The 19,013-nt window shown below is 36.9% G+C and overlaps 1 protein-coding gene across 1 annotated transcript; it reads right to left on the bottom strand.

Moving 5' to 3' along the window:
* Positions 1-14,723: 14,723 nt before the first annotated feature.
* On the bottom strand, positions 14,724-17,259 carry LOC113708303 (uncharacterized). The gene is made up of 2 exons (XM_027230767.2): positions 17,024-17,259; positions 14,724-16,806 (listed from the first exon to the last, which is right to left on the bottom strand). Exons 1-2 carry the CDS (start codon positions 17,257-17,259, stop codon positions 14,724-14,726), a joined length of 2,319 nt encoding a protein of 772 aa, XP_027086568.2.
* Between the last annotated feature and the right edge of the window lie 1,754 nt (positions 17,260-19,013).

Below are 19,013 nucleotides of genomic sequence, written 5' to 3'. Positions count from 1 at the left end.
ATGCAACCATAGCTTACATATATATGCACACACACACACACACACACACACACACACACACACACATATATATATATATATATCAAATTATTTGCACACAATTCACATGCATAATTATTGAAAATACGTTGTTCATACGACAATCAATAATAATGAGTGACACAGTAACTTATAAACATCCTGTACATAACCGTACATGAAAGCCATATAGTCATAAATCATTTCATATCAATTCATAACAAGTACATGTAATGATCGGTTTTTGAGTACTCAACCTAGAGATTTAACCTCTTCTGGATGAGCGATGAATAGGTTTCATGACTATCCATTAGTTTCATTATATGCATAGGTCAATTGACCGAACTCTATACCGAACTACCATGATAGTCAATTGATCGGGCTCTATACCGAACTACCATGACTGTTAATTGGTTGGACTTTATATCAAACTACCTTGACCTTGTCAATCGGTCGGACTCTATACCAGGCTATCATGACTATTAGATAGGACTATAACCCCTACTGTTTATTCCATGACTGTTTTGAGTTTTACTTGACATAAATTTATTTCACACATCACATATATAGTTTTTTTATTTCACAAAAGATACCACTCATTTCGTATATAATAACATATCAAAATATTTCAAATAATTCATATGGTCCATCTTTATATAGCAAAAATAGAACTTGCATAACTCCCTAAGTAAATCATTTAATCAAGTAAATTCCAAATTGATACATCAGAATAGAATTGGCAATAAAAATTTTACTTCGAACTTTTGAAATCACAGAAGGGAAATTGCTACCTACCATTGATTAACTGCTCGGTGAAATAGATTTAGCCTGTTTAGACTTGTTCTATACCTATATCTAGTGCATGGGCATTCTAATCAGTTGATATCCCATGTAACCTTGGGATTCATGTCTGGATCTTTTATGTAAAATTTTGAAAACTTTCCTAAATTAAAAGTTTCTAGATTGGTAAAGTTTCCTTATTTGAAAAGTTCCTTTTTCCTTTGAGTAGGTTTCCTAATTTAGAGAATTTTTAGTGTATGTGAGTTTCCCTAAAGTAATTATTCATGATCTCGTCTTTACTTACTACTAATTATTGTTATTTTGTTTTTGTCAATTGTCACTATTTTGATGCTTAATTAATTAGTCATTATTCTATTTTATTTCCATAATTAATTGATTAATTTAAATTTAATTTAATTAATTTTTAAATTAATCAATTAATTATTTTTATTTTTATCATGATGATTAATTAATTAGTTCTAATCATTAGTACTACTTTAATAATTAACTTCTTAGTTTAATTAGTTAATTATTATTTTCAAGTTATAATATTTAATTAATTATTTATTAAATCAATTAATCAATGATTTCTATTTATTTTAGTGATTACTTGATCATTGAATTAATTAATTAATTTAATGATCATTAATTAATTAATTAATTATTCTTATTACATTAATTGATTACTTTACTATTTAAAATTTTGCTGCATCTGATTGGGCTTGAATATTTCCTTCAGTGTCTTCAACTTCTATTGTATGATCAAAGATTGCAAGTTTGTCTTGGAGATTTAGGGTATTATCCTATTGATATTAGTCCCTATCTTTTGATATTTACAAAACAAATGGATGATACTAATATCTCTTCAAGATATACTTTCAGTTATGAAGCAAATCAGATTCAAAAATCAAACGCAATTGAAAGAAACAAAGGTTGCAGTGTGAGAATGGGGAAAAAATATTTTTTTATTATTTTAGGCATTATTTTATTCCTGTGCACATTTATATTTTCTTCATTATATTAACTTTATAGATATTTTTATCAGTAAATATAGTTTTAAAATCATTTTTCTAGTATAAGTTAGTTCATGAGAAATTAGGTGTGTATGTTGGACGTGGGATCAGCTAGTGCGTTAAGTGAGAGAAATTCATCCAATTAGATTAAGTTTTGCATAAAGGGATTTAAATACTAGGTGTTAGGAGATAATTAGAGGTTACCTAAATGGTGTCGCGCCCCATTTTTCGCAATAAAAAAGAAAGGGGTTTATAAAAGATGTGATTTATTAATAATAAATGAAAAATGATCTAGAATGGGACTTAAAAAGAATGCGACAATTGGGGTCCAAAATTTAGTCTAAAAGGGTTTTAAAAAAAAAATAGGAGTCGCCACTTGGTATAGAGTTTTGGTCTACCAAGTTACCCAAAAAATAAAGTAAAATAAAATAAAACCCTTTTTGACAACTCCAAGTCTTTGAAAACAAGAGAAAATGGATTCGGGAGTCACGATTGAAGAAAGGGAAGGTAAAGGTTCGATTAACTCAAATCTAAGGCACCATTTCAACCTAATCTAAGCTAGTTGCGAGGTTTAGTCAAAATTTGCCTAATCTAACCCTTAATTTTATCACGTTTGGATGTTTCTGTGACGCCCCGAAAAGAATGAGAGTGAGAATCCGAAAATTTTCAAATTTTCTAGGGTGTATTTTTTTTATCGCCCGCCTTTTCTACATTTTCTTGATTAGAAAAATTTCCCAGATAAAGTTTATGAGCAAAGATAGTTTTAAAATGATTTTTCTAGTATCGGTTAGTTTTTGAGAAATTAAGAGCGTATTTTGAACGTGGGACCCGCAAGTGCGGTAAATGCATTATATTTTTGACAACTTGTTGAAATTTTGTATTAAGTGATATTATTTTGCAAAGTGTTAAGATATTTGTATTGGAGAGACAAAAAGATAAGTTTTGAACCAAAAGATGACAAGTGTCACCATAAGATTAAGTCTTGGACTTTGACTACACTATTCCCTACTTTACCAAATAAATCAAAAAATTGCCAAAAATCATCCTTATTTCTAAAGCTTCATAGCCGGCTCTCTCTCAAAGGAAAAGAAAGAAAAGCTATCAATTTCTTCCTTCTATTTCTTGCTCAATCTTTAAATCCAACCAATAAAACTCCAAATCATTCCATAAAATCTCTTTGCTAAGTGGTCTTGAGGTGATTGGTGAAGTTATTTGGAAACTTATGGTGCTAAGTGGTCTCTTTTCTTTGGTTCCAAGGTGAGTAACTAGGGAATGCTTCCTTTGGTCTTGATAATGTCAAAATAATGAGTTGTGTTGATTAAATGTGTGATTGGGTGAAAGATATCTTGATTTTGGTTGAATTGGTGAAATTTTATAATTATTGGGGATTTTTCTGTTTTCATATGAATATGAGTATGTGGTCATCTATGATGATTGGAAATGATGTTTAAGGACTCTATGAGGTGGAAAAAGTGGTCAATTGCAATCAATTTCTGTTTTGGAAGAAATTTCAGAAAACTAGGTTTTGTGAAGGAACATTCTGCCCGAATTTTTAGCTCCTAATTAGAGGCCGAATTGGCCTTGGCTTAAAACATAAAAGTTATAGGGAATGACATTTTAGAGGTGCCTACAAAATTTCAGGTCAATCGGAGTAGTGTAGAATGAGATAAGTCGAAATTACTATTGCTGTTCTGGTTTTACCCGAATGTAAGAATTGCTTCTGTAATTGGTTGTTTTGGTCAGGAATGCTTCTGAATTGGTTGTTGAGGTCTTCTGATGAAATGTAACCCTGTTTCTTAGCTTTCAGTTGGTTTTGGAATTTCTGGATTTGGACTTGGATAGCCTGATTTATGATGTTTCCGCTAGAATGCGTTCTGTGAATCTGTTTTTGTCATTCTGGTATAGTTTCTTGCATTTTTGACCTGGTTACACTCAAAACTGGGTTGAATGACCTTCTGCAATATTGTAGCCCTGTCTCTTAGCTTCGAAACGGTGGGTCTTGAACCTTCATCCGACAATCGTAGCGCCTTTGGTACCATCACCGCAAAATGACGTCAAAACTTGTTTTTCTGGTTTTGAGCTTAACTTTCATTTTCGAACTTTTCCCTAGCTTGACTTGTACTAGTACAACTTGGAGATTGCTGAATGGCTATTGGATGAACTTGTGGTTGTGTGTGTACCTTTGGATTTGAATGAGGAAATAATGAAGCCATGATGGCTGGAAAGTTAGCAAATTTAGGGGAAGTGCTGTCCGAAGTTTTAAAGGGCTTGTTTGCATTGAGTTTGTGATCTAAGACTTGGATTTGAGCAAGGCAATGTTATATGATGGATGATTTCTGAGCCATGGAGGTGAGTGACCCCAAACTATTGTTAAAGCTTCTTATGAAATGTTTCTTGCATTATTTACTCGACTGCATCTCATGCGTGCTTGCATGTGAATTCATGATATGATTTTGGCTTCAATGAGTTCTTGGGGAGTCTTGTGCTGGACACCAACGTCTCCACCTCTGTTTACTTGGAGCAAATGGCTCCGGAGCTCAAAAAGGGGCTCCCTCTTAATGTTAATGTTAATGTTAAATGATCTATTTGAGCGTTGGGTGTTCAAGTGCAATGATTTCACCGGCTCATGAGAGCAATAAACGTACATTTGATCTCTGAATCATGACATCATCGAAATGATCGAAATGCATTATTGTGAGATATATTTGATTACTGATTTTAATGGTTACTCGTTGAGCTTCTAGCTCACCCCAAAAATATTTTATTCCCTTCCATAGGGCTCGTGGCGAAGGAAGGCTTGTTGTGATTTTATTGTTGTGGAATTCCTCTTGTATAAGAATTGGAATCATGGATCAGAGTGGCGCAGTGGAAGCGTGGACGCTTCGCTTTTGATATGTAAATGTTGGAACATTTGAGTTATATTTGAGATTTATCTTGTATTTATTTGAGAACTGTAGTGAACGACTGAGTCCCGGCGAGAGCTGGGCAGGCGGTCCGCCGAACCCTCTGGTTCGCCTTAGGGGGAGGTGGGGCCGTCACAGTTTCCTACATGGATGCAAATCTAAATTTATAAAATATCGAAAGGGTCAAAATATCCATTCAAGGATTTAATCGAACCAATCGCATTAATTTGCGAAGGCTAAAATGATTCCTTGAAAGTGTCACGAGTATGCGAATGATGAAATTAAAATAAAGAAAAGAAATTAAATTATATACATATATATAAGTGATCAAAGAAAAAGGGAATGCAACATAAAGGGTACGGGAGGCAAAAACTCATGATATAATTTTCTTATACATGGATTAATAGGGTATTTAAACTAAAAAGTTATAATCACCCATTTCCCATGTTTGAAAAATAATTATCCTAACATGAACAAGCGAATGAACTAGCTTAAATGAGATGCAATTCTAAATGACATGATTAGCACCTATAGCGGGTAGGGGATAATATAATAGGGAATATCATACAAATGAAAAAGATCTTAAAAGTGAAAATATGCATGAGAATGTAGTGAATAGCACACAAAGATGAATCTAGCACAAGACGACCTAAAGGGTCTAGCGTTGGACTAACCCATTTCTAAAAATCCTTACTAGCGTTGGACTAGCAAGTAAACGGAGAGGGAAGCCACAACTAGCGTTGGACTAGTGTGGTGACGTCGTGCATTAACAATTTATAGTGAAACAAATAAAGCATAAATTAAAACAAATAAACACATAAGAGCACGTAGCACGTAACACATAAGAATAATATCTAGATGCAAAAAATCCTAAGGAAAGCGAGTAAAACACGTAACACATAAGCCACACAAACACACAACCTATCTATTACATCGGGGAATCTAACTACAATCTAAAATGGAAAAAGAAAAGAAAATAAACTTAGTTATCCTATCTATTACATTTTTTTTGGAGGTATTTAAATGCCTCTCGAATGATTATAAAAATTAACGAAACAAATATAATATAAGAAAATTTAAATGAACATTTAAATCCAATAAATAAAGCATATAAAAATATATAAACATATAGGAACACATAGGAGCACATAAGAGCACGTAATTGACATTGACATAATAAAAATAGGGGTACCTCCCGTTTGAAGTGGTGACTAAATGGAGTCAAATTGTCCTATTTATACTCACAATGAACAAAAGAATCATGGCACCAATTTAATTGAAAAACAATAATAATAAAAGTACTAAATTCACACTAATATGTCAAACATAAAGAAATTTAAAACATCTAAAAATTACAAGTTGAATATGTTCAAAAGTAATATAATTAGTTATTAAAGAAAAGAAACAATTATAATAAAGAGAGCCAAAATTTACCAAGGACTGAATTGCAAAAATTGAAAAATTTTTGGGGACAAAAATTATATTTTTCCAAAGTTCAGAGGTCAAAATCAATTGAGAGATAAAGTTCAAGGACCAAACTGCAATTAATTTAAGGACCTATATGAAAGAAAATTAAAATGTTATGGGCCATAGTGAAAATACTTAAAAGTATAGGGACTGATATGCAAGAACTTTTCTTATTCCTTAACAAATCAGGTCACTGGGCCATTCTTTATTTTTTCGGGCCAAAGGCCACCCGGCCGAACCAACAGTCCAGGCTAAAATACACAGGCCGGCCCCCTTTTTTTTCCGCTCAAACCCAACAAAAAATGAACGGACTCTGACCTTGTAGCCCAACCTAAACCCAAGAGAAATAAATCAAAACCCAACCAAAATAACCACAAGCCTAGTAAAATATTAGCCCAATTCTTTTCCCCTATTTTTTTCTTCTTTTTTTTTCTTTCTTTTCTTTCTTCCCCATTCGTTTCTTCTTCTCCTCTGGCCATCCGAAGCTCACTCCAGTTGGCGGCCATGGTGGCCGCCGGTGCCGTCACCGCCTCCGGCGACGGTCGCGGACGACTTCTCCGGTCGTCAAAATTTCTCAAAATACACTTCCCCACTCCATTTTTCACGTAGATTCCATTTCCGGATTTAGTTTTTACAAAAGACGATCCGAAAGTGGCCAAAATATCAAAATACATTCCAGTTTTTATTTCTTTAAAACACCCAAATCTTCACCAAAAAATATAAAATTTATACTACAACACTCCTTGTGATTTTTACAACCTAACTATCAACTAACATCAATGAAAGTAACAACAGATATGACAAAAATTAAACCAAAATAGTCCAAAAAATAATAAAAATCCTTCAAAACTTTTAACACTCAAAACTCCAAAAATTTTTGAATAGCCACACCTTTTCAGACCTACACCAGCAAACGGTCACCTATTTGACAAGAAAACATGTACAATGTTAAGCTTTTTAATTCGTCTGTCATTTTGGCATTTTTTCAAACGATTAATATGCATGCATGAGAAACATTTCCTTTTCCTTCATCTAGTTCATGCCATTTCCCAATTTTCAGCAATGCAACAACAACAATGCAAGGCAGCCAGCAGAAACGAAAGAAAACTAAACAATGAAGCATTGATTTAATGTGCTAGACAAAAACTAAAAATTACCTCAATGTAGGTGTGTGTGAGGTTGAGATGGAACCGAGAGGAGTTGGGGAAGATTTTTTTTTCTTCTCTGTTTCTTTCCTCCGCCCAAGTCCGAGAGAGGGAGAGTGAGGGGCCAGGCTGCAAAATTCCGAGAGCTTCCCTTCCTCTTCTCTCGTGCGTTTCCTCCTCTTGTTTTTTTTCTGCCTCTGCCAAGTAAGCCCAGAGGGATTGGAGTGCTTTTTTTCTTTTTGTGGCTTGTCTTCTCTCTGAGAGAGAGCCGAGTGAAGAGTGAATTTGTAGCCAACGTAGAGCTTTGTGTGTTTGTTTGGTCAAAAATGATTATTTTTACCTGGTGACAAGAAAGATCAAGGAAGTTGAGTGTAGGAATGGGTTAAGTGTTTTTTGGTAGGGAAAATGATGAATATGTGTAAGTTTTGTAATAATTTGATTTTGATTTGATTTTTGATTTTTTTTTTGTTTTTTAACTTTTCTCTTTTTTTTTTTGTTTTGTTGTTTGTTTTTTTTTTCTCTTTTTTTTTTCTAAAATAAACCTGCAAAAATGAGAAAATTACACATTAACAATAATAATAATAATAATAATAATAATAATAGATAACTTATTAAATAGATAAAAATTCAGGAAAATATTAAAAATTGACAAAAATTTGGTGTCTACAGCTTGCCGCTCTTTGTCTAGAGTTTCAAAGAAACTCTAGACAAAGACGTAGTTGGTTGAAACTCTAGACAAAGACGTAGACACCAAATTGTTTACCTGTCTCTCCTAGCTGTACTTGAGCCAAAATAAACAAGCCAACACTTGGCTGAAATTATTGGACAAAATGATGCAATAATATTGCAGAAAATGTGACCGAACCCATGTAGAGTTGCCTACGTATCCCAGTATGGGAATCAGGTCGAACTTTTGAAACTCTAGACAAAGACGTAGACACCAAATTGTTTACCTGTCTCTCCTAGCTGTACTTGAGCCAAAATAAACAAGCCAACACTTGGCTGAAATTATTGGACAAAATGATGCAATAATATTGCAGAAAATGTGACCGAACCCATGTAGAGTTGCCTACGTATCCCAGTATGGGAATCAGGTCAAACGTAGTTCGAATGCAAGTGAACCACAATGAAACAAGTGCATTGACCAACTGTGATCTTTGCAAAGTTGAAAAAGTCTGAGCTCTTAGAACTTCACAAAATGAATGAGAAAGCACAATTATTAATCAAAATAGTCAAGAAAAATAACTTGTCATAACTAGAAAAAGATGCGCGGAGGGACGCGGTTACGCTCCAACAGGAAATTAAATTGTCAAGAAGGGGAGATAGAAGGGTACGCGGTGGATGCTGAGACTCACCAACAGAAATTTAAATTGTTAAGAAGGGGAGATAGAAGGGTGCGCGGTGGACGCTGAGACTCACCAACAGGAATTTAAATTTGATCTTCTGATCTGTCAAGAAAGGGAGATAGAAGGGTGCGCGGTGGACGCTGAGACTCACAAACAGGAATTTAAATTGTCAAGAAGGGGAGGTAGAAGGGTGCGCGGTGGACTCTGAGATTCACCAACAGGAATTTAAATTGTCAAGAAGGAGAGATAGAAGGGTACGCGGTGGACGCTGTGACTCACCAACAAAAAATTAAATTTGATCTTTTGATCTGTCAAGAAGGGGAGATAGAAAGGTGCGCGGTGGACGCTGAGACTCACCAACAGAAAATTAAATTTGATCTTCTGATCTGTCAAGAAGGGGAGATAGAAAGGTGTGCGGTGGACGCTGAGACTCACCAACAGGAATTTAAATTTGATCTTCTGATCTGTCAAGAAGGGGAGATAGAAGGGTGCGCGGTGGACGCTGAAACTCACCAACAGGAATTTAAATTGTCAAGAAGGGGAGGTAGAAGGGTGCGCGGTGGACGCTGAGACTCACCAACAGGAATTTAATTTGATCTTCTTGATTGATTTTTTTTCTCTCTTTTTTTTTTAAACAGATTGGTGGGATTGACCCGAGCCCAATTAAACACTGAAAGAAATGAAAATGCAAGTTCAATACCATCAAACTGAAAGATTAAAATGCATGTTGCTCAAGTAGTAATAAATCAAGACAAACTTACTTGGTGGATTTACAACTTTCTTGATTGATTTTTTTTAACTTTAAAAGAAAGGAAATAATGATTTTTGTTTCTTTCTTTGGGAATGTACAACGAAACTTGCCATTTGCCCCAGTGTGAATCATGCTCAACTAAGCCAGTAGTGTGTCACATAATCTTTCCTGTAAAAAGGATAAAAGGAAAAGAAGCAACTATGATGAAAAGACCGCCACCACCACGTGATCCCTTTGCCTTGAGAACCATGTAAACATGAGTTTCAATATCAACCAATCACTCCCTTAGGTTCAGCCGACAACCCTTCAGAATCTTTGCAACTGTCAAATGTCAATTGTCCGTACTTTAGTATCATAGGACCTTAAATTTCATGACTCTTTAGAGATAAATTATAGGGAATTGTCTTTTGAATGAGACCCAAAAAATGAAAAATATAAACAATTAAAAAAAAGTAGTATTCATCATGCAATAATGCTAATATGAAATAAACAATGATACACAATAAATAAATGAAATAGCAAATAGAATAGTAAAACAAAATTGTTGAATTTTGAATATAGGCCCAAGGATCAAAATTTGGATTCGCATTTAGAGGATGGCCTTTGATGAGGAAAAATGCTCCATCTGACCCTTTTGTAGTCATCCATTTTGGAATTCATTGTCGGCAAAAGAACAACAGTGTGAAAGAGACCCAAATCAACATAGTCACCAGCTTTCAGACCTCAACATCTTCTTCTCTGTTGCTGATTTTCTTGTACTCCAAAACCTTACCTCAGCGCCCTTTCGGGTTTTCACTAAGGTTACCCCACCCCTTTTTTATTTTTCTTTTTCTTCTTGTTTTGTTTTTGTATTGTTTTTCCCTTTTTTCTTTTCTTTTCTTTTTCTTTTTCTTTTTTTTTTGCGTTTTGCGTTTTTCGTTTTTCTTTTTTTTTGACTTTTTTTTTTAGAAGGTGCCCTTTTAGGTTTTCACCTAGAGACATAGACAAGACAATTTTAACCCCAACTGTATCACTGCAGTCATGCTCTGATAATGAGTAGCATCAGTGAGATAATCTTCTCTGACATGTTTCAGACAAGTTTGTATTTACATCATTTGCTAGTTGATTAAGAAAAAATTTTTCCAAAATACTGCAGAAGATGAAATTCGGCAAAGGAAAGGTTAAGGCTTGAAAGGCTTGACAGCGGATCATATGATGGGTTTGCAATCATTTGAGATAGCATTCTTTCAAAACTTACCCCGATCTAGGGTGAGAAAGAGATAAAATTTGCCCCAATTTAATTCTAACAGAATCTCTATTTTCTTTTTTTTTCTCTATTTTCTTTTCTTCTTTTATTTTTTTTAAAACAAATTGCCCCAGTATGGGGTTAATGATCTTAAGGGACAGCTAAGCAAAAAGGAAAATGGTTATGAAAAGTCAAAAGGAAAGAAGAAAATTTAGGGATAGAATATCTAAATGGAAAAATAAGAGAAAGTATGCCTGAAATCTGTCTCTTGCAGTATTTAAAATTTTTTTTTTATAATCAAATGAAAAACTTTTTGCACATGTCTGCATTGATTGGTTGGGGAAAAACTTGACCTTTCATTTCCATAAGAATAAGCGTTCCTCCGGATAGCACTTTCTTAACAATGAATGGTCCTTGCCAATTGGGAGCAAACTTCCCTTTAGCCTCATCTTGCATTGGAAGAATCTGTTTCAAAACCTTATCTCCAACGTCAAACAAACGGGGCTTGACTTTTTTGTTGTAAGCCCGAGCCATTCGTTGCTGATAACATTGTCCATGGCAGACAACATTCAACCTCTTTTCATCAATGAGAGACAACTGCTCCTGATGTTCTCGGACCCATTCAGTTTCTTCTATCTGAGCTTCCATCAAAATGCGTAAGGAAGGAATTTCAATTTCTGCAGGCAGTACTGTTTCCATTCCATACATAAGAGAGTAAGGAGTTGCACCGGTAGAAGTTCTGATAGTAGTTCTGTAGGCCATCAATGAGTAAGGCAACTTCTCATGCCAATCCTGGTGGGCTTCAGTCATCTTACGAATGATTTTCTTCAAGTTTTTATTTGCGGTTTCGACGGCTCCATTCATCTGAGACCTATAAATGGCAGAATTTCGATGTCTGATCTTGACCTGTTCACATAATCCATCCACCATATCATTGTTGAGGTTTTTGGCATTATCAGTGATCAACGTCTTTGGTACCCCAAAACGACAGATAATATTATTTGTCAAGAAATCCGACACCACTTTCTTAGTCACATGCTTATAGGACGCGGCCTCAACCCACTTGGTGAAATATTCAATCGCCACTAAAATGAATCGATGCCCATTTGAAGCAGGGGGATCAATAGTTCCGATCACATCCATTCCCCAGATCGAACATGGCCATGGAGCAGTCATACTATGTAATTCTGTAGGAGGAGTACGTATAACATCACCATGCATTTGACACTTAACACATTTTCTAACAAAATCTACACAGTCATGCTCCATGGTAAGCCAAAAATATTTTGTTCTCATGATTTTCTTAGCCAGTAGATGCCCATTCATGTGTGGCCCACAAACCCCACTATGCACTTCTTTCATCATATAATCGGCTTCCTCTTCATTGATGCATCTCAGAAGGCCCAAATCAGACGTTTTCTTGTATAGCACTTCTCCATTCAAGAAAAACCTTGCTGCCATTCTGCGTAAAAAATTCTTTGCAACAGCATCGGCATCAGGAGGGTAGGATCCCGTTTTCATGAATTTCTTAATATCATTGTACCAGGAGCGACCATCAATGACCCTTTCCGTAACCAGACAGTGCGCTGGCCTATTCTGAAGTTGGATCTGTATAGGTTCAATCACCAGCTCATCTGGATGTTGGATCATCGAAGACAGAGTAGCTAAAGCATCAGCAAAGGCATTACGAGTGCGGGGAATATGCCTGAGTTCCAAATTCCTGAATTTGCTGGCCAAACTAAGCAAGTTACAATGATACAACATAATTTTTGAATCCCGAGTTACCCACTGTTTAAGCGTCTGGTGCACAAGTAAATCCGAATCACTGAATGCTATCAGGTCCTTGATCGGCATGTCCAATGCCATTTTCAATCCAAAAATACAAGCTTCATACTCGGCCATGTTGTTGGTACAAGGAAATCGTAATTTGGCAGTAGTGGGATAGTGCTTCCCTTCAGGTGACACTAAAACTGCTCAAATTCCAGCTCCGAAAGAATTTGACGCACCGTCGAAAAATAACCTCCATCCAGGATACTGCTCACTCATGTCCTCAACTGCTCCAACGAACAGAATTTCTTCATCAGGAAAGTAGGTATGCAATGGCTGGTAATCATCTCTTGGATTTTCAGCCAAATGATCTGCTATGACTTGACTCTTGACTGCCTTTTGTGTGGTAAAGACAATGTCGAACTTAGAAAGGATCATTTGCCACTTAGCCATACGTCCCGTGGGCATCGACTTTTCCAACAAGTATTTTAGAGGATCAGAACGAAAAATCAAGTAAGTGGTATAACCGAGCAAATAATGTCTCAACTTCTGAGCTGCCCATGCTAAAGCATAACAACTTCTCTCAAGGAAAGAATAATTGGCCTCATATACTGTAAATTTCTTACTCAAATAGTAGATGGCCTGTTCCTTTCTCCCAGACTCGTCATGCTGTCCCAAAACGCATCCGACAGCCTCATCAAGAACAGACAAGTATATAATCAGAGGTCTCCCTGGCTGAGGTGGCACTAAGACCGGAGGATTTAACAAATAATTTTTGATCTTATCGAAATCTTGCTGACAATTTTCATTCCAATCCTTCGGCGCATTTTTTTTCAACAGTTTGAACAGAGGCTCACAGGTAGAGGTTAACTGTGCAATGAATCGGCCAATGAAATTGATCTTTCCAAGAAAACTCTTCACATCTTTTTGACTTTTTGGAATCGGCATATCTCGAATTGCTTTTATTTTCGCAAGATCTATCTCTATACCCTTTTTGTTGACAATAAAACCCAATAACTTACCAGCCGGAGCTCCAAAAGCACATTTCGCAGGGTTCAACTTCCAATTATACTTCCTCAATCTTTCAAACAGCTTCTTTAAATCAACCAAATGGTCCTCAACCTTCTTGGATTTAATTATGATATCATCCACATAGACCTCCATCTCTTTGTGAATCATGTCATGGAACAGGGTAGTCATGGTCCTCTGATAAGTGGCTCCAGCATTCTTCAACTCGAAAGGCATCACTCGATAACAAAAGGTTCCCCATGGGGTGATAAAAGAGGTTTTCTCTTTGTCTTCTTCTGCCATTAAAATTTGATGATACCCAGCAAAACAATCACCAAAAGATTCAATTTCGTGTCCAGCAGTATTGTCCAAAAGAATATGAATGTTTGGCAAAGGAAAATCGTCTTTCGGACTGGCCTTATTCAGATCTCTGGAATCAACACATACTCGCACCTCTCCAGATTTCTTAGGCACTGGCACAGGATTAGATAGCCAGATGGGATAATGAGACACCATGATTATCTTAGCATTGAGCTGTTTCACAATTTGTTTCTTTATCTTGAGACTCATTTCTGGTTTGAATTTACGTGGCTTCTGCTTGACAGGTAAAAAATTTGGATCAGTTGGCAACCTGTGAACCACTATGTCTGTAGAGATTCCTGGCATATTATCGTATGACCATGCAAACACATCTTGAAAAAGCATTAAGAATTCAATCATTTCCTCCTTTCGTTTCTTATTCAAATGAATGCTGACTTTAACTTCTTTAACCTCTGTCTTAGTGCCAATATTGATGATTTCTGTTTCTTCTAAGTTGGGTTTGGGTTTCTCATCATACTGTTTTAAATCCCTTGCAATAGATTCAAATTCTTCCTCAGTATCGCTCTCGCTTTGAATTTCAGATTGCATGATTTCAAGTTCATAAGAGATATCGAGATTGCAGCCATCGAATTCCAAAATGGTGACATCCAAAGGATCAAAGGATTTTATTTGTGGCCATCTGAAAATAGAATAGAACATAAGTAATAAATAAATAGCAAATACTGGAGAAGTCTTTCATTTCATTAAATTCAAAATGCATCGAGACTTCACAAAAGATAAATATACACACATGATTGCTATTTAAAGACATATTTAACCCAAATCTTTATTTCGTTTCAGGAATTTTCTTGAACAAAGCAAGCTATATTAACTGAAACAAGAATAAAGGTTTAAAAGATGAAAGCAATTTTTTTTAACAAAAGATCCAAACTACTGTCATATCTGGATATGATCTAGACAAAAGACAATCCCCTTAAATTTATCGAAATTCCCTTCGAGAGGGAAGATAATCAGCAGTCCAATTCTGAATAGCTCCTTCGGTAATTGGCAAAAATTTTGCATTCTCTGATGGCTTGTCCTCACAGGTGGTCCCGACAAATAGCTGAGACAGGTCCACTTCAATCTCCTCCACAGGATTCTTCATTTCTGGCATAATCACCTCTGAGGGACGAGGAAAAGTGTGATATAGCGGTGGGATATTTAAGGCAGTTTGCTTGCCCTTCTTTTCAGCTTGTTTTCGAGCTTGCATTTCCCTTCTGTCCTTAGCATTCGGATGAAATCCCAATCCAAATGTATCCTTTTGAGTCGGGATCTCTATTGGCTCCAAAATTCCTTGCAATTCTCGCCCAAGACCTCTTCCTATTTCATATCCGCCTTGGATCATCTCTCTCGCCATCATAGTACTGGCCTCTGGCAAATCTGATTGAGTCAACGACTTATCCCTAGATGCCCATTCCACAGAGACTACGTCAGCAACATGATGAGATGAAATTGGAGTCCCTTTTTTGTCTTCACCTTTGAATTTTGCATCAATGATCATAGTACAGTCATCCTCAGCAAATACAGTAATGAGCTGATCATTCACAATAAATCTCAACATTTGATGCAGAGAAGATGGCACTGAATTGGAAGCATGTATCCAAGGTATTCCAAGTAAAATGTTGTAAACACTGGAGAAGTCCATTACTTGGCAAGTAACTTGAAATTGAGCAGGGCCTATCTCCAATATCAACTCTGTTTCACCCATAGATTCCCTTCTTGAACCATCGAACCCCCTAACCACCGTTGCAGACGGACGGAGTTTAACATCAAGAAATCCAAGTTTAGTGAGAGTGTTCCATGGACAGATATTCAGCGCCGACCCATTATCCACCAAAACCCTCGACAGCAGCTTTCCATTGCAGTGGACTGATATATATAAGGCTATGTTATGTCCAATTCCTTCTGCAGTCAGATCATCATCGGAGAAGGCGATATGATTAGCGGCAAGTACATTACCCACAATGTTAGAAAACTTATCCACAGGAATATCTTTAGGGACTTGGGTTTCGTTCAAGATTTTGAGCAATGCTTCTCTGTGTAATTCGGAGGTCAAGAGAAGATTCAAAAAAGAGATCTGAGCAGGCATCCTACCCAACTGCTCCACTGTTTTGTACTCGCTTCTCTTCAGCATCTTTAGAAAATCCACAGCTTCCTTTTCAGACACTAGAGACTTGGGTGTCAGGGATTTAAACTTGGCCCTAGATTGGACATCGATTTCAGGATTTCTCACAATTTTCCTAGACCTAGTAATAGTAGATATATCTTCCTTCAAGCAATCTTTACCCCCAATTAACAGACTGGGCTCCTCGTAGTTCCATGGTACCTCTTGCAAGTTATTGACAGGCATTTGTTCTGGAAATTCGAGAATGGCAGGCTCTGGTACATCCCATTCAAAAGATGGTAAATCCAGAATAAAAGGAGCTTTAGAATTGTCAATCTCGGAAGGCCCTCTTTCTACTATAAACGGCTCCTTTTTTCCAAATACAAAAGATTTCAAATTTTCCTCGACATTATCCTTAGTCATGGACTTTTCAACAGGCGACAGTTTTCTCATTCTCGCGTGGTCAGCCTCCATCACGCCAAACACTTTAGTTTCATCTAAAATGTACTGAGTGGGATCGACAAAATCTTCATCAGCGATGATAACTCCCACAGTGTTCCTATGCTCAGGTAAAGGATTCTTACTAACATTCGGTCCCTGCTCTCCCTTTCTTTTGAGAAGGATGTCTCCAGAGTCAATCATGCCCTGAATCTTATGTTTTAAAGCCCAACAATTGCCAGTGGTATGACCTGGACTTCCAGAATGATAAGCACAGATTGCATGAGGATCATAACCGGCAGGAGGACCTCTGGGATAGATTTTGGGAGGAACAGTGCCAATTTTTCCAGTTCCTTTTAATTGCTCGTATAACTGATTAATAGGTCGGCCCAAGTTGGTGAAGGTTCGAAATTGTTTCTGAGTTTGAATTCCACTGGTTTGCAAAAGATTTTGAGAAGGGTTATTGTTTTGCAGGGTTGGTCTGGAATGGTAAATGGAACGAGAGTGATTTTGAAAGATAGGTTGTGGAGTTGGAGGTAAGGGCGAGGTATTCAAATGATTTGGTCAGGAATGATGGAATTGGGTAGTAGTGTGGTAGACTGGTTGAGGATTGGTGTAATACGGGTAAGGGAAAGAATAGGTGGGATGGTTTCTGGGTCAGAAAGACGGGCCTTGATCCCATATAAAAGCAATATCACCTTCTTTCTTCTTGAATGGGGGTTTTTTTCCCATTGTTGCTTTGATTTTGTAGAGTATCCAATTGTAACTTTAATGCAGACACATTAACAATCTTCCCTGCTTTGACAAATTCATCATACTCCTCCAATTTGTTAATGATAGCAGCAAATGAACTTCCAGTCATGCGGAAGATCTCTTCAAAATAGGGTGGATCGTGAGCCTTGATGAAAGTACGAACAATCTCCTCCTCCGTCATAGGAGGTTCTACTTTGGCAGCTAACTTTCTCCACCGCATGCATAGGTCTTGTGATCTTCCGATGGCTTTCTTTTTGTACCTTCCAGTGTTGTGCGTGTTGGTGCCAATTCACAATTAAACTCATATTGCTTCACAAAGGCTGTTAACAAATCCAACCAGGTTTTGACCTCTTCAGACTTCAAGTTTGAATACCAATCTAGAGCATCTCCCTCCAAACTTTCCGGAAATAGACGCATAGGCAAATTCTCATAGTCTATGGGTTTACCTAACTTGTTGGCGAACATCTTGAGATGCGTCTTAGGATTTCTAGTTCCATCATACTTGCTGAATTTAGGGGTTTTGAATCCCAACGGTAGCTGAATATCGGGGAAAAGACACAATTCATTGTAATCTAACCCACCATGCCTGCTCAATCCTTGATTCTTTCTCATAAAATCATCGAATCGATCCAACCTTCTTAACAGATGTTTGTCAATGGGTATAGGTTGTTCTTCTATCGCCGCCTTCCCTTGAGATGCAGTATCCAGTACAAAAGGCTCTGCAGTATGGTGGTGGGGTCCCTGAGGGTTGGGGGGGACATTCAGATTGGTTTGTGGATGGATTTGAGGGATTTGACTACTGGTTGGGTTCATCAATACATAATTCGGATGCATATAGGAAAAGTCTGAATTTATTCGGGTAAAGGTATTTTCAAGAGGGTTAGCGAAAGGAGGAGGGAAAGGTGTTTGGGTAGTGGATGTGTGAGGTGGTTGATAGTCTTGTGCAGGTAGGTGATTATCAATAGGTTCTTGGTCATTTGGGACACCACCACCATTGTTGCTGGCAACCAACTGATCAATTACACGCCTTTGTGTGGCCATTTCAGCACTTAACTCATTGAACTTACCAAGTACCTCACTTAATTGAGCTTCCAATGCTGTGAAGTCCGGCGATATTACTATAGCAGATCTTTCCGAAGTTTCTGGTACTGAACTCATGTTTACAGACTGTCTCAAGGCTTTACTTCGGGACCTGGTGATGATGGGGCTTCTTCGGGTAGCTATTGTGAAAATACCTGATAATGGAGAAAAGAAACTGATTTAGGAGTGGATTTTCTGTCAAATTGCTGTAATTTATTCAAGAAAAAGGAAAAAAAATGAGTTAGTAGATATTTAAATAATTCGGATCATGTCCTATGGGGGAGCCCTTTTGTGCCAAGGGTAGGCCTAACATGATGCAACACTTTCGGAATGAGACCCGTTGATCAAACCTGTTATTGACAATCATTTTGTGAAAAGGGAGAGGTGTCATTTCATTGCAAAATACCAAGTACATTTGTTTACATCATGTCACGAAGGCGGCTTCGTACAAGGTCACCAAAATTTCTGAGCCTATCTAGTACAGAATCTCTAGTTTCTCTAGCATACGGAATCTTGACACGTTCGGCTTGATCATGTAATTCCCCACATTTCTGCTTCATCTCTTGACACTTTTCTCGCTCCTTTTCATATAACATTTTGTTTTCCTCTGCCCTTTCCTTGTGTGCCACGACGGATTTCTTCAACTGTAGAACCTCATTGTTCTTGGCTTCAATAATGGCTTTCAACTTCTTGATCTCCTCATATGGCTCACATTGCAACCCTTGCGTGGTGGAGTTTCTTAACCAACCTTCATATTGTGAAGTTGCTACACCCTTCTGTTTGAGCACCAGAAGATAACTAATGCATCTATCATCGGATATTGTTCTCCAAGCTTCGGTGATTTGGCTCTTCATA

The sequence above is a fragment of the Coffea arabica genome, chromosome 9c (assembly GCF_036785885.1).
Source record: "Coffea arabica cultivar ET-39 chromosome 9c, Coffea Arabica ET-39 HiFi, whole genome shotgun sequence".
NCBI lineage: Eukaryota > Viridiplantae > Streptophyta > Magnoliopsida > Gentianales > Rubiaceae > Coffea > Coffea arabica.
Note: the sequence above shows the minus strand (reverse complement) of the source record. Positions and strands in the feature narration are given on the sequence as shown.